Here is a 23,427-nt window from a genome sequence, read left to right on the forward strand (position 1 = left end):
ACTTCTTTTTCTTAATTTTAAAATTAAGAATATGGTCACTCCTATCAATGTTTAACAGAATGCAAATTGCTCAGTTGAAAAAAAAAGTGAAAAAATCACATGGGGCATGATAAAAGGCACAGGAACCATTTTAACATGGCTTCCATTGGCTAAATTTGTAACAACTTGAGCATTAAAATGAACAACAGGAATAGATTATATATCTTGTTGAATAAAAAGAGAATCCACGAGTCCATCTTGACATTACTGCTTCTACTAGTAGCTCTGCCACTGCCATTGCTAGTACTACTACCAGAAGTGTTTGGGAATGCTTAAATGAAGGGAGCTGGGGGAAAAGGAAAAATTCTATGTTAGAGAAGAATACCAAGAGAGAAAGAAATATAAGAAAGAAATAATATTTTAAAACCAACATAGTAATAACTGATTCATGCAATATTAATCAAAGTATTCCTAAGCCGTTTTGAAAAAATTTGTTTGGGAATAGGATGTTGTCAGCCTCAAAGGTCTCAAAACTTTTTATTTGCTTGTTTTTTGTTATATATGAAGAGAAGTTTTTCCTTTATATCACTTAATCAAGTTATCAAACTCATCACCAATAATTGAAAAAACTGACATCATGTGTCACATGAAATAATGCTATAAATGCAACAAAATATCACCTTGTAACTTGATTTCATTCATGAAGATAATCAGACAAAATTAAATTAAAGAGCATTTGCAAGACAGCTGGCTTGGATGACCTAGAATGTCAACCTCATGTAAGACAAAAATCACAAGTCAACAAATGTGACTGGTACATGAGTACTTATTATATCTCTTGTGACTCTTCTGTGGAGTAAAATTTTTCCATTGGAAAATATACATTAAAGAAAGGCAATGCAAAAGAATGTTCAAACTACTGTACAGTTGTGCTTACTTCACATGCTAGAAAGGTAATGCTTAAAGTTCACAAGCTTAAAGGTAATGCTTAATGTACTCAACAGTACATGACCAAGAAATTCCAGACATAGGAGCTGGGTTTAGAAAAGTCTGAGGAATTAGAGATCAGATTGCAAATGTCTGTTGGATCACAGAGAAAGTAATGGAATTCCAAAAAACAAAAATCTGCTTCATTGACTATACTAGAGGCTTCGACCATGTGGATCACAACAAACGTGGAAAATCCTTAAAGAGATGGGAATACCAGACCACCTTTCCTACCTCCAGAGAAACCTGTAAGCAGGTCAAGAAGCAACAGTTATAACTGGACATAGAAAAATGGACTGGTTCAAAATTGGGAAAGGAGTACATCAAGGCTATATGTTGTCACCCTGCTTATTTGACTTATGTGTAGAGTACAACATGTGGAATGCTGGGCTGGATGACTTACAAGTTGGAATCAAGACTGTCAGGAGAAATATCAACAACCTCAGATATACAGATAATACCACTCTAATGGCAGAAAGGGAAGAGGAACTAAAGAGCCTCTTGATGTGGGTGAAAGAGGAGAGTGAAAAAGCTGGCTTAAAACTCACATACAGAAAACTAAGATCATAGCATCTGGTCCCATCACTTCATGGCAAATAGATGCAAAGAAAGTGTAAAGAGTGACAGATTTTATTTTCTTGGGCTCCAAAATCACTGCAGATGGTGACTGCAGCCATTAAATTAAAAGATGCTTGCTTGCTCCTTGGAAGAAAAACCACGACAAACCTAGACAGCATATTAAGAAGAAGAGATATCACTTTGCTGACAAAGATTTCTCTAGTCAAAGTTATAGCTATTCCAGTAGTTATGTACAGATGTGAGAAAAAAGGCTAAGTGGCCAAGAATTGATGCTTTTGAACTGTGGTGTTGGATAAGACTCTTGAGAGTCCCTTGGACAGTAAGGAGATCAAACCAGTCAATTCTAAAGGAAATCAACCCTGAATATTCATGGGATGGACTGATACTGAAGCTGAAACTCCCAACACTGGCCATATGATGCAAAGAACCTACTCATTGGAAAAGACCCTGATGCTGGAAAAGATTGAGAGCAGGAGGAGAAGCGGGCAACAGAGGATGAGATGGTTGGATGACATCCCTGACTCAATGGACATAAGTTTGAGCAAACTCCGGGAAGTAGTGAAGGACAGGGAAGCCTGGTGTGCTGTAGTTCATGGGGTTGCAAAGAGTTGGTCACGACTGAGCGAATAAACAGCACAAAGTTTTTCTTTCTTTGATGTCCCTAAGAAGCACTTATTTAATATTTCTTTGGATTTTTTTTTAATTTGTAATTTGATGTACAAACTTTCATTTTAATGAAGAAGAAATCTGGCTAAAAAAATATTTTATTAGAGATAGTAAAGTCCCTTTGTTTTGCACGTATTTCAATGTGTTGCTTTCATTTTTATGTTGATTTTCATGAATTCATATGTTTGTAAAAATGTCTTTATACTCCCTAGTATTCATTAGTTTTCATATATTTTATGTTTAGATTGTTATCGTGGGAATGGCAAAAATTATATGGGCAGTTTATCCAAAACACGATCTGGACTAACATGTTCTATGTGGGATAAGAACATGGAAGACTTACACCGGTATGTAAATTTATTTCTTTAAATATACAGTATGTAGTGATAGCTACATAGTACATACATACACACATACACAGTACATACATACATACATAGCACATACATAGTACATACATACATAGTATGTATGATAGATGTATGGAGATACATTGGTATTTCTTTCTATTCATTTATATATCTTTAATTTTCTTTAATTTTCTCAGAGACATTTCTAGTCTTTCCCATTGTATTGTTTTTTCTCTATTTATTTGCACTGTTCACTTAAGAAGGATTTCGTGTCTCTCCTTGCTATTCTTTGGAATTCTGCATTCAGATGGGTATATCTTTCCTTTTCTCCTTTGCCTTCCATTTCTCTTCTTTTCTCAGCTATTTGTTAAGGTCTCCTCAGACAACCATTTTATTTTGTTGCATTTCTCTTTCTTGGGGATGGATTTGGTCACCACCTCCTGTTAAAACCTCCATCCAAAGATCTAATCTTTTTATTTGTTACTTCCACTGTATAATCAATCATAAGGAATTTGATTTGTTATTTCCGAATGGCCTAGTGATTTTCCCTACTTTCTTCAATTCAAGTCTGAATTTTCCAATAAGGAGCTCAGGATCTGAGCCACAATTGGCTCCCAGACTTGTTTTTAGACTGTATAGAGCTTCTCCATCTTTGGCTGCAAAGGATGTAATCAATCTGATTTTAAATAATAGGTTTATATTATCCAGTATTTCTAAAGCTTTTCATTTCAATATGTATTCAATATAAAATTATTAATGAGATATTTTACATTTTATATTAAAGCTTCAAGATTTGGTGTGTATTTATAATTACAGCACCTTTCCATTTGGAGAGGTCACGTGCTACTTTGTCTGTAACCACATTTGGCTAGTAGTTACTCTATTGGATATTGCAGTTCTAGGACTTCAAAATTAAGGAGAATTCTGCCCTCATGGATCTTACTCTCTAGTATGGAATGGCTGAAAACAGCAATGCCAGTGCCATCTTTTAAAAAATCCATTGCTGTTGTTATTCAGTCACTCAGTCCTGTCCGACTCTTTGTGACCCCAAGGACTGCAGCATGCTAGGCTTCCCTGTCCATCACCAACTCCCGAAGCATGCTCAAACTCATGTCCATCAAGTCAGTGATGCCATCCAACCATCTCATCCTCTGTTGTCCCCTTCTTCTCCTGCCTTCAATCCTTCCCAGCATCAGGGTCTTTTCCAATGAGTCAGTTCTTCACATCAGGTGGCTAAAGTATTGGAGTTTCAGCCTCAGCATCAGTCCTTCCAATGAACACCCAGGACTGATATCCTTTAGGATGGACCGGTTGGATCTCCTTGCAGTCCAAGGGACTCTCAAGAGTCTTCTCCAACACCACAGTTCAAAAGCATCAATTCTTCAGTGCTCAGCTTTCTTTATTATCCAACTCTCACATCCATACATGACCACTGGAAAAACCATAGCTTTGACTAGATGGACCTTTGTTGGCAAAGTGATGTTTCTGCTTTTTAATGTGCTAAATAGGTTTGTCATGGCTTTTCTTCCAAGTAGCAAGCAAGCATCTTTTAATTTCATGGCTGCAGTCACCATCTGCAATGATTTTGGAGCCCAAGAAAAATCTGTCACTGTTTCCATTGTTTCCCCATCTATTTGCCATGAAGTGATGGGACTGGTTTCCATGATCTTAGTTTTTTGTATGTGAGTTTTAAGCCAGCTTTTTCACTCTCCTCTTTCACTTTCTTCAAGAGGCTCTTTAGTTCCTCTTCACTTTCTGCCATAATGGTGGTGTCATGTGCATATCTGAGGTTATTGATATTTCTCCCGGCAATCTTGATTCCAGCTTGTGCTCCATTCAGCCCGGCATTTCACATGATATATTCTGCATATAAGTTAAATAAGCAGGGTAACAGTATACAACCCTCATGTACTCCTTTCCCAATTTGGAACTAGTCTGTTGTTCCATGTCCGGTTCTAGCTGTTGCTTCTTGACCTACATACAGGTTTCTCAGGAGGAGGGTAAGGTGGTTTGGTATTCCCATCTCTTTAAGAATTTTCCATGAAAACACCACATTTTATGTTATGAGACTGCAAAGAAGCCAGCCAGATTTAGATGGGTAGGAAGCTTTCCTAGTGGAAGGCTAGGAAAGATATTAGCAAGATATACATAATTGGTAGAAGTTGGTCAAAGAAGTGTAGGAGGAAAAATATATCAGGCAGAAGAAACAACTTGTCCAAAAGCCTTTAAATTGAACTGTTTGAAAATTGGAAATATTTTTAGTAACCATAAGGTTTAAGCAGTTTCATTTGGTCAGTGGGCACAGAGAAGAAATTCTCTAGTGGGAAAGCCATACAGTCCTTTTAACCTCTGTTAAGGAGTTTGGGTTTTATCCTAAGCCCATATGGGTCCATTAAGAATTTTAAGCAAGAATTGGCATAGCCAAGATTAATGCTCATTTTAACACTGGTAGTTTTAAAATCATTTTTAGAAATATGATGGGGGTAGAGTGAGCTCTTTATCTGCTTGTGAGAAATAACTGTCTTCAGTGATTCCAGCATTAGATGCTTGACAGTTTTATGGTAGAAATAGTTATGCTACAGAAATCTGCAAGGACAGCAAATAAAGACTCCCTCCATACACAGTTCAAAGTGCCAGTTGCTAAATATTTACCAACATACCACTGGAAATTTATGACATATTTATTCAAGAACTGCAATGATTATAACTTTAAATTCACTGTGTTTTGATTTGCCTTTGGGAATAGTTAAAAGTCATTTGGAAAGAACTTGTAGGCTATTGATGAATGAGTAAGTTGCATGGTACCATTTTGGTTTAAGAACAAATCTGTGACTGAGTGAAGAGGTAATGCGATGTGATGATTTTGAACGAAGACTATGGAAAATGCTATGTGTTCGAACACCTGACCTACAGCTGAAAAAAATATGTGACCCTAGACAAATTAATTACTCTCTGTGGATTTCAATTTCTTCAAATACAAAGTTGCATAAGCTTAGAGCCTGTCTCATCAGGTTTGTCTAAGTAAGTGTGCAAGTCTAAATGGTAGACTCTGTTACATGCACGTCTCTCCTGTTTTATTGGTCCAAAAAGTGAACCTGAGTTTGGAAAGACAGTCCAAGTTTCTATGTTGAAGTTCTTCCCAAATTTTAAAAATGACACATTAATTAAATTCAAGCATGATGGTAATTAATGTTGATGTTATATGAGTGGGCAGGCACCCCTGGTGGCTCAAATGGTAAAGAATCCACCAGCAGTGAGGGAGACCTGGGTTGAATCCCTGGGTTGGGAAGATCCCCTGGAGGAGGGGATGGCAACCCACTCCAGTTTTCTTGCCTGGAGAATTCCATGAACAGAGGAGCCTGGCGGGCTGCAGTCTGTGGAGTCACAGAGAGTCCGGCATGACTGAGAGACTAAGCCAGAACACATATGAGTGGGCGTGGTCTAATAAAATAATATACAGCATTTTTTGCTTTTCGTTTGTACTAAATTTAGTTAAGATGTAAAATGAGATAGCCTGAAATGTTACTCAGTTATCTTTCAAAACTATATCTTAAATGATCAGTGAAATTTTCAAATTGAATAAGTTTATTAGCACATTGTGTGGTCAGTGTATCTTCCTGTATGTTGTCATAGCAGTGTTGCTAGTGAAGCTTGTTTACATGTTTCTGAAACATGAAAAAATAAATATTTTTGCAATAGCTTGTGTTTTTATACATTTTATAACTTAGATCTTTATCATCTGCTGCTTTCTTGCATGGTGCATTGTTACCTTCCCAGTATAATTATTTAATAGAAACAATGTAATAAAATTTTTTATCTTTTTATCTATGCTGATTATTCAGTCTTATTCCTCAAAGAACATGCTTCCAAACTGCAAGAACAACAACAAAGTCTCAAAAAATCAAAAAGAAAAATTCACAGCAGGTACTTTATGTTGTGCCTGTAATGAAAATTATGTGCTAGGGTTGTATCTTCTGTTTTGTTTCTCTTGGACAAGATGTGTGCTTCTTGTGATGTTCCGAGTTTGCTGTTTATGCAGGCATATCTTCTGGGAACCAGATGCTAGTAAGCTGAATAAGAATTACTGTCGGAATCCTGATGACGATGCCCACGGTCCCTGGTGTTACACAGGGAATCCTCTTATTCCTTGGGATTATTGCCCTATTTCTCGTTGTAAGTACATTTTGTGATCTTTTTCAGGCGAATTATTTTAAATATACTGCATGCCCTAAAATGATAATTCAATCGGAGGTGGAAATAATACAGGAGGGCTAGAGTTGATCCCAAAATAAGGATGCACTCCAGACAGCAATACATATACACACAATTTCATCTCTCCTCTAGACAAAGAGACATTTTGCTGACCTTTTAAAAGATTTTTCCTCCCTCAGAAGATTTCTATTTGGAATCCAGAAGCAATACATGGCCATGGTTCTGACTGGGCTAGAAAGACTGCCTTGCCCCACCATCAATAAACTTGATATTAGCAATATATATTGATGCAGGAGGGCTTCCCTCATAGCTCAGTTGGTAAAGAATCTGCCTGCAATGCAGGAGACCCCGGTTCAATTCCTGAGTCAGGAAGATCCACTGGAGAAGGGATGGGCTACCCCTTCCAGTCTTCTCGGGGCTTTCCTGATAGCTCGGTTGGTAAAGAATCTGCCTACAATGCAGGAGGCCCCGGTTCAATTCCTGGGTTGGATATATCTGCTGGAGAAGTGAAAAAACACTGCAGTGTTCTGGCCTGGGTCGCTAAGAGTTGGACAGGACTGAGCGACTTTCACTTTTGGTGTTTCCCTATTAGCCCAGATGGTAAAGAGTCTGCCTGCAATTCAGGAGACCCTGGTTGGATCCCTGGGTCAGGAAGATCCCTGGAGAAGGAAATGGCAACCCACTCCAGTATTCCTGTCTGGAAAATCCCATGGACGGAGGCCCCTGGCGGGTTACACCCCATGGGGTCACAAAGAGTCAGACACGACTAAGCAACTAACACACACACAGGCTCTAGAGCACAAGCTCAATAGTTGTGGCACACAGGCCTAGCTGCTCCTTGGCACGTGGGATCTTCCCAGATCAAGGACTGAACTTGTGTCTCCTGCACTGGCAGACAGGTTCTTTACCACTGAGCCACTAGGGAAGCCCTAATTTAAAAATGTTTAAAACATATGTTCAACTAACATTTTTAAACTAAAAATTAGTAATGTGGTATTGAAAGACTTGGGGGCATTACTAGTATTTGATTAAATGCTATTGCAGATAACATTTATTTCAATGCATTCTGAACATTAATTTCAGCAAATATTTTGCTGTCATTTTTCTAGCTATATTTATAACCAGGATTTATTTACATTTTATCACTAGTGAAAGGCTAAAAATATTTATCTTCAGAAGATTTGAGTTCTTATCTATTTAACTTCAGAGATTGTATATATCATTTTCACACTGTACATTTGCATTACAAAATATGCAAAGGCTTGTATTTCTTTTTTTTTGCATTCCTTTAAAAAAAATTTACAAAATTGAAAGTATGGTAGTGGGTGATGTGAAGAAAGCTCTGTTTTAAGATTATCAAGATGCAAAAGTAAAACGGTAGAAATGTCTATATTTGTCTATACATGTACACACACTATATCTTAGTATTAAATAGATATATATCTACTTATATAGTAACTAAGTATTAATTAGATATATATTTAAGTATCTGAGTATTAAGAGAATACAGTGGTTTAGAGTTGCAACTCTGACTTCCTAGGTAAAAATTGTAGTTCTAACACTTTTAAGTGCCTTGGGCAAATTGCTTCCACTTCAGTTTGCATTTACTTATTCATTTATTAATAATTTTAAATTGAGCTGCTACTGTGTGCAAAGCCCTATATAACATTCTAGGTATAGAAAATATAAACAGTGTCTCCTGTACTCAAATAATTTTCAATGTAGAGAGGAGACGGCTACATACCTAATCACAAATACAGTCATTTAAATACATGCATATTAATATTAAAATATATAATGAAATGGGAATACAAATGTCAGCCTGGAAAATATGCATTGTTCATAAAGTTTTGAATTTGAGTTAAAACTTTAAGGATCTATTAAAAGAAAGTTTTCTTTATGCTTTCAGTAAGAGCCCATGTTTGTTCTGAGGCCATATATCAACACATAGACGCATACATCTCTACTGTTCCACAGGAAAAACTTTTATCATTGACAAGCTTTTCTTCTTCAAAGTTAAGTTGAGTCAATATAAACAAGATTTGTATCATATATAGTTGTTCAGATTTGAGTACTATGATAGAGATATGAAGGAAAAGTAAAAGAGAAGTGAAAATAGCATTTTAAGGGAAAAGGGAAAAGGCCTTGAAAGCTGAAGAATCCATATGCCATTTTTGTTTCGTTGCTGGTTTATTTGAGCTCAGGGCACTTCTAGGGACTTAACAACCAGCTGGGTCTAAACAATGCCTGACTAAACTCTATGTCATCAATTCTAAACAGTCACACATTAAAATCCAGGAAATGTCTTGGGCCTCATTCATTGCTACTTAAGTATTTTTAAATTCTAGAATCTTCCAAGCCAATCTCTTTGCAGCAGTTAAACCCCACTCAGTAGAGAGGTTATAAAAAAGAATTAAGTATGAGGTGTTAGCCATAATTTATTTGCAGTTTCCAGTATTCTTTTTTTTATACCTTTCCCTTTACTACCTAGAAAAACCAATCTTTGAAATATTCTGACAAAACATAATTATATTTTGTTATCCCTCTTTTTCCATGAATGAGGTTGATTTCTATATTCTCAAATTATTAAAAAAAATTTTCTGAAACATAGGGGAAGATTCAATTATCCTTAATCATATAAAAGATAAAAGTAATTTTCAGCAAAAATGTAAATGGGCCAAAACTGCAGTAAAGCTATGTAGTTCATATGAATGGCCCAACCAAACGATAATAAGAGTGGAATGTTCATTGTGTACAATGTTTGGCATGTTGGGAGAATGAGGCAGCTCCTCGGTGCCAGCAGTATAATTCAGACTGCCAACATCATCAAACATCATTCAAAAGTCATAAAACAGGGCTTTCTTCACATCACCACTACCAGACTTTCAACTTTGTCTAGTAAAAGTGATACAGAATTATTCAAAAGGGTACTATTACATTATATTTTTGAATAAAATGTAAAGAATTGTCTTAAATTATCAACTCATGGATATTTGGGTTTCAATACAAAATGATGTACTATTCAATAGTACATTTTATTTTTATATAACAGAAATATGTATGCATGAATTATGTATATATGTATATTTGTTTTTACAGGTGAGGGCGATACCACACCTACAATAGTCAATTTAGACCGTAAGTAATCCTTCAAAAAAATTTATTTTATCTTAGTATCTATGTGTCATAAATGATGTCATTATTTACTTCATAAAAATATCATTATATAAACTTCCATCATAAAAATAAAATTTTTTATATGAACACTTTTTCCTGTGTGAATGTATTAAGGTATTACAAAGACAACTGCATGCTAAATATCAAAATTCCTTGCTCTGTCAGAAAATGTTACATTAAACTTTGAAAAAGCATGTATAGTACTTTTAACTTGGGGTAGAATATATCCAGTGGACCTTCACCATCCTTTAAATTAAATCAGGATGCCAAAGTTAGAAAGAATGAAACCAGAAGGTTGGAAAGTTATGCACTGTCTTTATCCTGCTCTGTCTTTAAAGCTCTTTGCATTTTCTATGAAGCAAAAGATGACACAATGTGAAAGGTTTAGTTAGTCCTCAGTTTAGGAAAATCTAGACTGCATTTAGGAGCTGCTTGTATCTGATTTTCACACATTTCTTGGACTGAAGGAAGTTACTCAAATGTTTTGGTTTGAGAGACCACCTGCTGTGTCCCAGGCTGAAGAAGCAAATGGAAATCTATTTTAGACCATGGACAAGAGTGGATAGGATAAAGCAAGGAACACTGACGAGGGTCAGGAAAAAGTTTACTTCAAAGAGTCTGTGTTATATCATTTGGATATAATGATTTAAACATAATTATGTCATTTGGATAAAATTTCAGTTAAGATCACTTTGGTTAACACGTTGCAAAACAGTTCTACATCCTTACTCTACAAATTCAGAAGTAATAAACCAAATATATATATATTTTTCCCCCACAGAGGCTTTCCATTGATATTTAGAAAAAAAGCACTGTAAATAGCATCGTTCTGTTGTGTTGAGGTTGGTCAGGAAAACACAATTGCTGTTAGACCTGCAGAACTTGCACATAGAGAGCAAAGTCAGTGTCACTGTGATGTCAATTCTGCTGACCTTGAGTTTACTTTTTCTTTGTTATCTATCTATTTAGATGAGGATAGCAAACATTTTGGGTCTGATTTCACACTGTATCACACTATTTACCTTTTATTTTTTCCAAAATGGTCTTCTGACACAATTACAGTAGTTATATTTGTGAAGTTACCGTCAAGTGCTTAAGAAAGCCGAGGGGCACAGGTTATTTCAAAATGTTTTGTCAAAATGTTGTGTTTGGTCCTCTTTTTAGATCCTGTAATATCTTGCGCCAAAACAAAACAATTGCGAGTTGTAAATGGAATTCCAACACGAACAAATGTAGGATGGATGGTTAGTTTGAAATACAGGTAATTATTAATAGACACAAATCACACATATTTGGATTATTTGCAGATAGTTATATTCCCAGCAGGATGGCCATGTGCAGCCGTGAAGGTTGTGCCCTACACAAGGCACCCATATGAGGGGGACACAAGGGGGACGAATCGCATTCTGCTTGCCAAACCTCCCTGGATTTTTCAGTTTGTGCTTCCAGAGACAGTGCTGTTTTAAATGTTTACAAAGGTCCCATATGTGTTGGCATTGTCCCCAATGTGACATTTTAGTTCTTGAAAAGCAAAAGACAACTACACAGGAACCTACTTATACCTTGATATAACCATGGTAGTTGTAATACTTATGTTAATTTCCCAATTAGGGATATTATGAGATTATTTTCTAACGTTTATGCACAATCATAGCAAAACATTTATATTTGATTTTAATTTCTGACTTTTTCATTGTCATTCTCATGAAAAATGGCAATAATTTAAAATTCTAGAATATTTTATCATTAAGAAAAACATAAATTAGACTGATAGTTGAACAGTCTTAAAATTATAATATTTGATATGAAAAACATGTCTATTGCTTAGTGTAAAAATCAATGCAATGTTCTATGTAAAATAGTTTTTCAAAATATACTATTATACAAAATTAAGATTATTTATTATAAGAAGTAAATACTGAAAATAGGAGCTAGCTTTAAAACCTGATCTTAGAACTTTCTATATACTATGCATATTATACTGTATGATAATCAGAATGTTAAAAATTTTTTTTTCCATATCTATCTCTATTGGAATGTCATCATGCAACATACCCCAAAGTGCACCTGAATTCTAGCCACATTTTCCCTTGTTTTCAAGACACTCATGTTTCTCCCCCTGGCCTTTGTGCTGTTGGAGCTTTCTTCCTCCATATTTTATGCCTACGAAATTTTTATTCTTTAAATACAAACTGGAATATCTCCTTTTTTTCTAAACCTTCCCTGTTTCTTTAATTCTAGCCTCCTAGAATTTAGGAATAAAATTCATTTTTACTATAATTAAATCACAGTGACATTAAAGAAGAATAGAGACAACTTGAAACTGGTTATTTTTCTTTCAATGAATAAGTCAATTCTTAATAAACATAAAGTATATTCTTTAGATACCAAGTAGAAAATGACCTAGAGTTCTCTTAGTGTGTCTTTCTTTAAAGGAGTAACTCATCAATTTTTATAAATCTTTATGCTGATAATTGTAGGGTAGTAACTAAAATAGAATTATGAAACTCACCAGAATATTAAAGTTAATCATGCAATGTGAAGACATAATGAAGGTTGTAAAATTTGAGGGTGGTAATTTCTTTACTATAGAAAAATTTCCAATAATCTACATCGTTGAGCTAATTAGAGGATCTCTGCAAATCTCATTACTCCAGAAGAAAAGGCAAATACTTTTGAATTTATTCTTACTCATAGGAGACTTCCTTTTGAAGTCGGCATCTTTGGAGAAGTAGGTGAAACTGTTTTTCACCAGATCAGTGTAGTATAAACTTTTTTAAAAAAGTACTCTTTTCCTTTTAAATCCAAGTTCTTAGTAACAACAGCTGTTTATCTATTCTTCCAAAACTCATAGAGAGGAATAGAAACTAAAACTCTCTCTATATATTCTTATCCTCCTTTGTGGTATAGGCCGTAAATAAGTGTGGTCTTAGTCTGGGAATCTTATTCTGTTACTCTCTGAAGCACTGAACATCTGTACTCTTTGGAAATGTAAATTGTGAGTAGTTGTACTTTTTCCCATGTGTTTGCCAAAAAAGAATACATTTACAGATTTTGGATATCATCAAATAAATATTCTAGTATTTATTATTCTTTAAAAATAATAATTTCCTAGATGATATATCTTGAAAAACTGTTTTAATTTGATAAGTAAAATGTTATATTGTTGATATTAAGTTGGACAAACAAATTTACTCAGTTATATACTAAGTTAACATATCAGAACTAAATAATGGTAATGAAAGAAGCAAATAGTGCATAAATATTATAATGTTACCACAAGATGGTTTTCAGAATTTAAATAAAAACTCAAATTTGTCATTTTCATAATCAAACACTGAATTTAAAATAGGTCTAATAATCCTATATTTGTAGCACATACTTTCTCTTATAAGGATAAACTACACACATGTGAACATGTGTTTGGGAATGGATCAATAAAGTTGATTATATAAAATTATAATCACATTATGAAAAAGAATATCATCAAGTATCATCCTTCTGATTAAAAAATACTCATTTTATTCTATTTGGATTGATATCTACATTTTCCTCTCAATGTGTTTATGCTTAACAAATGGAGCCATAGGTTTTGCATTAATTGGCAAGCACTCTTTCTGTACAGATGTTACTTGTTTTTCTTTCCTCTTTCTTTTAGAAATAAACATATCTGTGGAGGATCATTGATAAAGGAAAGTTGGATTCTTACTGCAAGACAGTGTTTCCCTTCTCGGTAAAGTGAAACCAATATTTGTTTTAAGCATTTAAAAATATGTATGGCTTCCCTCTAGATTCCCCCTAGAATGTATATTCATTTAACAGATATTCACCAGCATAGGGTGAACAAATTAATTAATTTTTATTTTAGATTTAGCTTATGAAACTGACTTAATTAATACTTACTTATGAGTACTACTTCTGTCTACCTCTTTCCACGATTAGCACTACTCTCATTTGGGAGAAAATTTTGCTAGAATTATGTTAATAATTTTTACCCTAACCTCCTTCTTGAATTCTATATTTCTAGATAGAAATTCTTTTTCTGAATTACCAACAAACTTCTTTCAGTCCTCACTTCTTTCTTATGCAGAGCCAGCCTCAGAAAAATACTGAAAATGATTTTCAGAGTAAACTAGCCTAAGGAAAAGATAAGGAGATAGCATTTGTTAGCTTACTTCTTGATTCTCATCAAGATTATACTGATTTTATTAGTATAAATCTTCAATCCTTATTAATAAGCCAAACATATACACCTTTGAGATAAAAAGGAAAACTTGCAATAAATTATAATTCTTGTAATATGCTTTACCTGAGAATTTTTCATAAATGACCTACTCTCTAGCAAGAATAAGCAAGTTAAAAAAATAGCCGTTTAGAATTTCAGCAATTTAAAGGCTCTTCCTGCTTGTAGTATTCAGAACCTTCCAATAACAAAATATGTTGCTCTTTATTATACTTTGAACTTTAAAGTTAGGTTATTTATCTGCCCTTGTAAGCTAATATAACAATACATGTAAATAATATCACATAATTTAAAGTTATATTTTATATTTTAATTTTCTACTTAGAAACAAAGACTTGAAAGATTATGAAGCTTGGCTTGGAATTCATGATGTCCATGGGAGAGGAGATGAGAAACGCAAACAGGTTCTAAATGTTACCCAACTGGTATATGGGCCTGAAGGATCAGATTTGGTATTACTGAAGCTTGCTAGGTTAGTTCCTTTAGATAGTCTCATATTTTTAACATACACTGGAATGGTTGAAACTTCTTCTTCAACTATGTGGTTATTCTTTCTCTCTCTTGTAAATATATTATAAAGCATATGTCACATGTCATATGTGTGTGTATGTGTGTATATGCATACAGAGGCAAAGAGAGGGGCATTTTCAAATTGTTCATATGTGAATAAATGAAATTGGGTCAATAATATGGTTAGCCTGCCCTAAAACCAAAGCTTAGTGAGCAATTATATGATAACTTTAACAGGTAAAATAATGATTTAAAAATAGTAATGATCATTTATTCTTAAATATTTTCAAATAAATATTCATTTCTCTACTACCTACTTGAAGAAAATTTGTTTATTCTCTCTAAATGAAGCACATTAAACTTTCACACTGCATTTTAATATATTTATTTTGTGCTGAATCCAATCAAAGGTACTTACCATTATATTTTCTCTTTTCAGGCCTGCTATTTTGGATGATTTTGTTAGTACAATTGATTTACCTAATTATGGGTGCACAATTCCTGAAAAAACCACTTGCAGTGTTTATGGCTGGGGCTACACTGGATGTAAGCTATTTTTAAAAAGATAAGGCAATATCATATTTATTTTACAAAAAATATTTTGTAATTGTTTTTCACTTTACCCTATGCTCATTAACCATACATATTTTGCACCATTCCAGTGATCAACTCAGACGGTCTACTACGAGTAGCACATCTCTATATTATGGGGAATGAGAAATGCAGCCAATACCATCAAGGGAAGGTGACTCTCAATGAGTCTGAAATATGTGCTGGGGCTGAAAATATTGTATCAGGACCATGTGAGGTAAAAAGGGTTTTTTTTTTTAAATAAGTAGCATGTGATAGATAACATAGTTTTTCCTGTTTATAATTTTTTTCTATTTTTTTCAAATATGAATCATTGTACATCAGCCTGTTGTAAGAGAGAGGAATTGGAAAATATAATCCTTATTATTCTTGTATATCTCTTTTAGCTAAACAGTGAACAATCCATGTTTCATTAGCAGCAAACTAAGATGACATTTATCTCTCAAATAGCAAGAAATTAATACAGCCAAAACTCTAAGAGAAAGCTGTTCAAATTAGAAGTAGCCAACATGCAGTTTGATACCATAGCTTGCATTTTTTTCTAATGTTTTTCTAAATGTATCCGGTCTTCCCAAATTCTAACTTAACTCTATTAATTTTAGTAAGAGATCCATGCCTGGTTTTAAACCTTTAAATGTGTTTTCAGTTAAGCCAGTGTGTGTGTGTGTGTGTGTGTGTGTGTGTGTGTGTGTGTGTCAGTGTGTGTGTGTGTGTGTGTGTGTGTGTGTGCGCTTCTATTTTAAAAAACCAGAAGGTCAAAGTTTGTGACTTTAAGATTTTGGACATTTTCATTTCTTAGGCAACTGTTCCTTCTACTTGGCAGTGTTCCTATCCCTATTTAACATAAACAAGCTGTTAAACTGCTATTTTAGATGTATTTTGAATGCAAGAGACAAGTTTTCCAACCCTGAGAACTCTGGAATTATAGAATACTATGTGTAGTAAAATATGGAGTGAGTTCAGTAATAGTGAAATATCTTTTGACTTTTAGGAAAATGCCCTATGTATGGAGCATAACTTTGTACTGAAGTGCATATGCTATGTATATATTGCTTTGAGATTTCATCTTTGAAAAGAAAATAAAATATTTTTAAGTTAAAAAAAAGTTAATTGCTTTAAAATAATATGATTAGAAACTGATTATGTGTTTATAACCACTTTGGAATTTGGTGGTTTTTGTTCTAATAAATCTAACATCACTAAGTCTATTATAACAAATGAAAAGTTACTAGGAATATTTTTTATTTATTTGTTTATTTATTTCCCAAAGAGCTCTGTAAATACAAAAATGTTGAGCTAGACCAAGTCTTTGAGATAGTTAGGAAGTTTACACTTATTCAAGTCTTACTGCCATTATTACTTTGACAGCTGCTCTTCTGGATAGCCTGTAATCTGGTTTATCATCTATGTACTCTTAAATTCCTAACTTTAGCACAAAAACTTATCTTATCATCACATATTTGCTATTTTCTATCTATTTACTTCAATTGATTCAGCCACTTCTTAAAAATGCTTAATTTTTTTTACATCACTGTTATTTGAAATGATAATCACCAAACCACTGAAATCTAGACGCTTGAAAAAGAAATCTCTTAAACATTTGTATGATATCAATAGCATCACACTTAGTGAAAGTCTCTAAAAATGTAATTGACTTGAACAATTTGTATCAGTGAACACTGGTGCATTAATTTAAAAACCAGATTAATTCATGTGGCAGAGTTTATATCAAGTCTTTTTTAAAAAAATCATTGGAATATAGTTGCTTTGTAATGTTGTGTTAATTTCTGCTGTACATCAGTGTCAACCCGTTATATGTATTCATATATTCCCTTTTTATTTTTAATTAAAAAATTAACCCCTACTCTTTTTTGAATACCTAGTTTCTAATCATTTGCTACTATTAGCAGAGTTATCCCTGATGACTCAGATGGTAAAGAATCCGCCTGCGTTTAAGGAGACCTGGGTTCGATCCCTGTGTTTTTTGGGAAGATCCCCTGGAGGAGGGCATGGCAGCCCTCTCCAGTATTCTTGCCTGGAGAATCCCCATGGACAGAGGAGCCTGGTGGGCTACACTCCTTGGGGTAGCAGAGTCAGACACGACTAAGCGACTAAGCACACAGCATAACTGATATGCCTATAGAGAAATTTTTTTGCATGTGTTTGAACCATAAGTTCTTTAGGATAGATTCTTAACATGGAATGACTTAACATTAGAGCAAGTTTAGATAATTTACATATTCTGTCAAATCGCCCTCAAAAGTTTATATCAATTATTCTTCCGGAAACACCATATGAAAAAGAAATCCCCTTTTCTGATTGCTAAGACTCAGTATTGTCAATTTTTAATATTTTGGTACAGATGAAGAAGTGAAAGTACTAGTCACTCAGTTGTGTCCGACTCTACGACCCCATGGACTGTAGCCCTCTGTCTATGGAATTCTCCAGGCAAGAATACTGGAGTGGGTAGCCATTTCCTCTCCAGGGGATCTTCCTGATCCAGGGAACAAACCCAGGACTCCTGCATTGCAGGCAGATTCCTTACTGTCTGAGCCACCAGGGAAGCCAGTTCAAAATTTATCTCATTTTTGTTTGATCAGATTTTATTGTTCACATATTTAAGCATCTGTTCCTATTTTCAATGTACTTTTAAATTACTTTTTCATTCATTTGCAAATTTATCTGTTAAGTCATTTGTCTTTTTCAAGTTGATTTGTAGGAGTTTCAAATGTTCTTTCAATCTGTGGCTTTATTTGAACATTGTTTATGATGAATTTTGGCATTCAGAAGACTTTCACTTCATTGCACTTTTTTGTGTGTTATTTAATCATTTATTTTTAATTGAAGGATAATTGCCTTACAGTGTTGTGGTTTCTACTGTAGAACAACATGAACGTGCTATAAGTATACATATATCCCTACCCACCCCACCCCATCCCACTCCTCTGGGTAATCACAGAGCACCAAGCTAAGTTCCCTGTGCTATAGAGCAGTATCTATTTCCCCACTAGTATCTATTTTCCACATGGTGGTGTGTGTATGTTAATGCTGCTCTCTCTATTTGTCCCATTTTCTCTTTCCCCTGCTGTGTCCAGAAGTCCCTTCTGTACATCTGCATCAAGTCTCTTTGAATAAACTATTTTCCTTAGTATTTTATCTTCTGCGTCACCCACACCTTGATTTTATCTATCATAGAATGTTGATAGCTCCCTTCTTTCCACTTGTATTACAGAATTAAATTTTGCAGTAGTTTAGTTTATCTCATCTGTTGGGGGAAAATGAAGATAGTCCCAATCACTCTTCTAGATACAAAGATGCCAAAAGTCAGTCACTACAGTCCTAGGAGGCTACATGGCACAAAAAAGTGATGCAGCACATTTTGATGATGACATATAACAATGTGTATAAACATAACATTTATATTAAAAAATATACACACAAATCCTTTTATCAATCTATTCATCTTTCATCTATCACTTATGAAGATATGATTATACACCAGGGTTACCATACAAGCTTTCCACAAAGAGTAAAAAAAAATATAAATATAACTCTATTAACTACTAATACTAAATAACAGTAAGTGCAGGAACATTCCTTCTTTAGGCCCAGAAAAGCAATTTCTAAACAGTAAATAGAATTGTTTTACTACCTACAAGTTTTTGTTTAACTTGTTAAAATCATTTTGGGGGCAGGGTTGAGGGAAGGGAAGAAATTAGATAAAAGTTAATGTAGCTTAATCATTTAAACTGTATGATTACAGGTGAGTTTTTTTATGTATTTTTCTATATTTTCCATTTTTTCTATATTGAACATACTCAGAACACCAGAAGCAAAACAAAATGAATATAAAATCTACTTTCCTAAAAAGCTGTCAGTGGTTATGTATTAATTAGTCTGCATGGAACAAAAGCAAAAACCACTTTAAAACATGAGTGACTATTTTAGAAAAGATAAATCATTCTTAAATGATTACTACACATGATAGAACACTTTTGAAACTTTGTGCTTCTCTCAGTCTTGAGTTGTCTAATAGAAAGACAACCAATGGTTTAGTACATCAATTGAATGTCTTCATATTTTAGTTGAAGTTATTCTCTTTTTTACATATATATATTTGAGATATAAATTGATAAATGAAATGTTAGTGATTTGTTAATTTTTATTTCTAAAATAATACTTTGTTGTTATTGTTGCATGTCTTCTTCCTAGGGAGATTATGGTGGCCCACTTGTTTGTGAACAACATAAAATGAGAATGGTTCTTGGTGTCATTGTTCCTGGTCGTGGCTGTGCCATTCCAAACCGTCCTGGCATTTTTGTCCGAGTGGCATATTATGCAAAATGGATACACAAAATTATATTAACGTATAAGGTACCACAGTCATAGCTGGTGCAACTGTCTGAAGCTTCCGATAACACAAGTCTCTTTTACATGAAGATTTTGGAGTACATGGAATTAAAATGTAACTTAAAAATCCTGAGACAACTACTTGAGTGTCATGTTTGTTAAGATACTCATTAATATTTATGGGTGTTTGCTGTTGTTTTGTTTGTCAGTGTTACTTTGTAAATGTTGAAGTGAATTAAGGTACATGCAAGTGTAGTAACATATCTCCTGAAGATACTTGAATGAACTAAAAAATGCAAAGGTATAATTGCTGGATGTTAAAGATATAATGGAAAAGATCAATTAATCTCTCTCAGCTGCTTTCCAAGGTTAGTTTCATAATAATAAATAAATCATAAGTTAAACATTATTTCAACCTCACAAAAACAATTTATATCTTGTGTCCTTAAATTGTAACTCTGCATTAAATTATATTACCTTTAATATGCTATACATTATATTTCATTCATTTCTCATCATGTATCCTGTAAGACTGGTACATATACTTTTTACAAAAACATATACCTGTATGCAAATACATGGGTACACATGTGCATACACTGCAATTCAAATTGTGGTGTATCTAATGTAATCCCTAAATATTCTGAAATTGTATCTTTATACTTTTTCCTTAAGAAAAATATAAAAAAAATTCTAAATACTAGTAGGAATATTAAGGAAAAGTGCAAGATAGAAGTGACTAGATCATCCTTCATATAATCTGCAGATGACCTCTACTCCTTGGCAATTGAGGTGTGGTCAGACACACAAAGTTAAATAACACCTAACCTAGGTGCCTACATATATTTATTATCCAAGTTATTTTAGATCGTTTCTAATTCTTAAGGGGAATAGGCTATTTGTTTATTAGTATTTTTTCTTTCAAATTTGGGGACACTTATTTATGCAAGGTATTTTTATATCTTTTTCCCTAAAGTAGTTAAAAAAGTGAGAGATAACTAATTGAAATTTAAAAGTGTTTCGGGCTTTAAGATGTATTTAAGGATGTTAAGTCTAAGACTTGCTGCTGTGATTGGCTTCTTTCTCATCTTCTTTAACTTAAAAACAAATATCTAAGAGGAAAATTCCCATGTCTCTAAAATTTGTAAATAGCCTTTCACCAAATTATGCATTAAAATATATATTGAAGAAAGATAAAAATAACTTTGTCTACCTGGAGGTCTTTTAGTCTAATAAAACTTTACTCAAGTAAAGGAAAAAAGTGTAAAAGGAAAGGAACTAGTTTGTTTAAACTGTGTATTCTATTATTTTTTAAAGTACAGTTAAATCTGCTGAATGAGGTATTTTATCAAAATACCTTTATTTTATCTTACTTAATTTTACATAGGTCTTTCCTAATGCATGGGAAATTTCAGATTTTGTATTCTGTATGATAATAACCAGACCATATTTATTACTGTACTAGTCATGATTAGCTAAAGATCATGTATTTGTCAAGAAATGAGATAACAAAGAGTAATTTTATATGTCCTGAAGTTTCACATAATATTCCTGTATAAAAATTCTTTAAAAATAATTATTTGAATATTTTGAATCTAGTATTTCCATTTCTCTAACTTGTTTCTTTTGTATGACCTCAATTAAGGCCAGAGATCCAAATGCTCTAAAAATTCCAGAAGACACTGTTCAATCTTGAGTAAAACGGTTTTAATTTTACTCAAGAACTTAGTCCAGATTATGGGCAGCAAATCCAAAATTCTTTTTGAAATTGTGCCATTTTCATTTTTTGTAATGATATATGTGTTGGTATTAAGAAACAGTGAAAGTGAAGAGAAATCCAACAAGTTTCTAGTACATATCAGTGTATCTGATTGTACTTTTCTCTCCTATACATAATATACCATTATAATCAAACACAGAAATTTCCAAGGTAAATTGTCTAGATATTATTTTTCAGTTTCTTCTTGCTAAATGACAAAATTTTATTGTCACATATTAATGATATTTGTAAAACACTTACTAAATTGCAATTCTTTTAAATACTCACATTTAAAAATATTTCTTTTATGTCTTTTCCTCTAAATTTCCACTGAGGGACACAGATGACATAGATACAAAATGAAGCTAACTTTATAGACATTTTGAACTCAGTGTTTTCCATTTTATTAAATGATAAAACAAGACCACCAATAAACTATCAGACATGTGTAAAAAGCAGTCCTTTCTTTGGGAGTTTCCTTTTTATAGGAGATTGATGAAATTGATATAAAAGCAAGATCAACAAGACCCATGTTATTTTAGGTGGTGGAACGGGAAATAACCGTGTCACTTTTCTCTGGTGAAAGATACTATTTCCTGGGCATTCTTTTTTCTTAATAAAAATTAAAAATCCATTTCATTTGAGTCATGGAAAAAAGAATCTTTAAATTAGAAGTTTTCAATGATATTTTTATTTTGGCTGTTTGAATAATGATTATATGCTGTTATAATTGTGGACATTTTCTTATGTCTACCAGGAATAGTAATGTAAAATTAAAATATTTGTCATAATGCCTCTGCCGTGCAGAAGGAATGATAATCCTTTTGTGTACTTCTTTAATTTTATTGTAAAATGTGTAATGACTTTTACCTATCTGCTGTGGGCAGGTCCTCAGCAAAATGGTTTATATTGAGTGAATCTCTAGTATTAACAGGCTCTTGCTTGCTATCTAAGTGTTTCAAACTATGGGAAATGTGAGACACTGGAAGGCAAGAAAAATAACAATAATGACATGTGATAACAAAATTGTATTTCACTTATTCCTGTGAATATTTCTTGTTGGTACCAATGGTACTGTAGAAAGTGAATGTTATAGCCACAACATTCTCTTGAAAAAAACACTGTCAAGAAATAAGAAATTGCTGTCAGGAATTTTCTTGTTATTTCTAAACATTTAAAAAGAAATACTGGCTTTGCAATATAGGGATCATGTGGTGAAGAATTTTAATAAACTCATATTAAAAATATTTTAAATTGACGTTAAGTCCAAAAAAGAACTACTTTCAATCAATTATATCCCATATTTATAGACAAACTCATTTGAGAAATTAAGTTAATTTGAATGAGATATAATCTTTATGTGAATAAGTTACATTTCATAATAAAATCCAAGAGAATTTATCTTTCAATATTCAACTGAATTTTGAACTAAGAATTTGCTAATATAAAAAAATGTTAAAATTCTCTGGACCCTATAAATATTGACAGTGTAATTTTCAGTAGGTTCACTTCCATTTGCACAGAAAGTTTCTGTCTTTAGGAAACTGAAAATGGAATACTGTGGATGTTATTACTGTTTGTCTTGTATGTAAATAGGAAATAGATAAGCTGCCTATTGAGTGGTATAGCTGGACGCTTACCCAAAGGGGAACACTGTGGTTATGACGTGTATATAAATTTTCTGTAGTTAATAAAGTTGTTATTTTTATAACCATGCTTATTATTATTAATAAAATATTTTATCAAAATGCTCTCCTCATTTTAGTTATATAAGTGGACATATTTGAATCTGCTCTGGGGTTAATGCGAAAAACAAACAACAGTGATGTCGTTGACAGAAATTACATATGCTTTATTGCAAGAAAGATCATGTAACTTGTGTATAGAACTAAGACAAAAGCTATTATTCTATTACAACTTCTATCTATGATAATATCAGTGATCTTCAGTAAACTGTTCATCTCTATGGACTTCAATTTCTTCCACTGCAAAATATAATCATTCATTCTTCATATTTGCTAGAG

General features: G+C 33.3%; 1 protein-coding gene across 5 annotated transcripts in view; it reads left to right on the forward strand.

Annotated features, from left to right (window-relative positions):
- HGF (hepatocyte growth factor) overlaps nucleotides 1-23,151 on the forward strand; it is an 81,243-nt gene extending 58,092 nt beyond the window's left edge. For 4 of the 5 annotated variants that reach the window (XM_043462916.1, XM_043462918.1, XM_043462914.1 and 1 more), the window contains 9 exons: nucleotides 2,456-2,558; nucleotides 6,601-6,734; nucleotides 9,873-9,911; nucleotides 11,115-11,211; nucleotides 13,609-13,683; nucleotides 14,519-14,665; nucleotides 15,143-15,249; nucleotides 15,366-15,511; nucleotides 19,507-23,151. In XM_043462916.1, the coding sequence (XP_043318851.1) occupies nucleotides 2,456-2,558; nucleotides 6,601-6,734; nucleotides 9,873-9,911; nucleotides 11,115-11,211; nucleotides 13,609-13,683; nucleotides 14,519-14,665; nucleotides 15,143-15,249; nucleotides 15,366-15,511; nucleotides 19,507-19,683 (1,025 nt within the window). In that variant the 3' untranslated portion in view covers nucleotides 19,684-23,151. Of the gene's footprint in view, nucleotides 1-2,455; nucleotides 2,559-6,600; nucleotides 6,735-9,872; nucleotides 9,912-11,114; nucleotides 11,212-13,608; nucleotides 13,684-14,518; nucleotides 14,666-15,142; nucleotides 15,250-15,365; nucleotides 15,512-19,506 lie in introns of those variants that run through there. The other variant, XM_043462919.1, reaches the window with a different exon arrangement.
- The last annotated feature ends 276 nt before the right edge of the window (nucleotides 23,152-23,427 follow it).

Source organism: Cervus canadensis, chromosome 3, assembly GCF_019320065.1.
Source record: "Cervus canadensis isolate Bull #8, Minnesota chromosome 3, ASM1932006v1, whole genome shotgun sequence".
Lineage (NCBI taxonomy): Eukaryota > Metazoa > Chordata > Mammalia > Artiodactyla > Cervidae > Cervus > Cervus canadensis.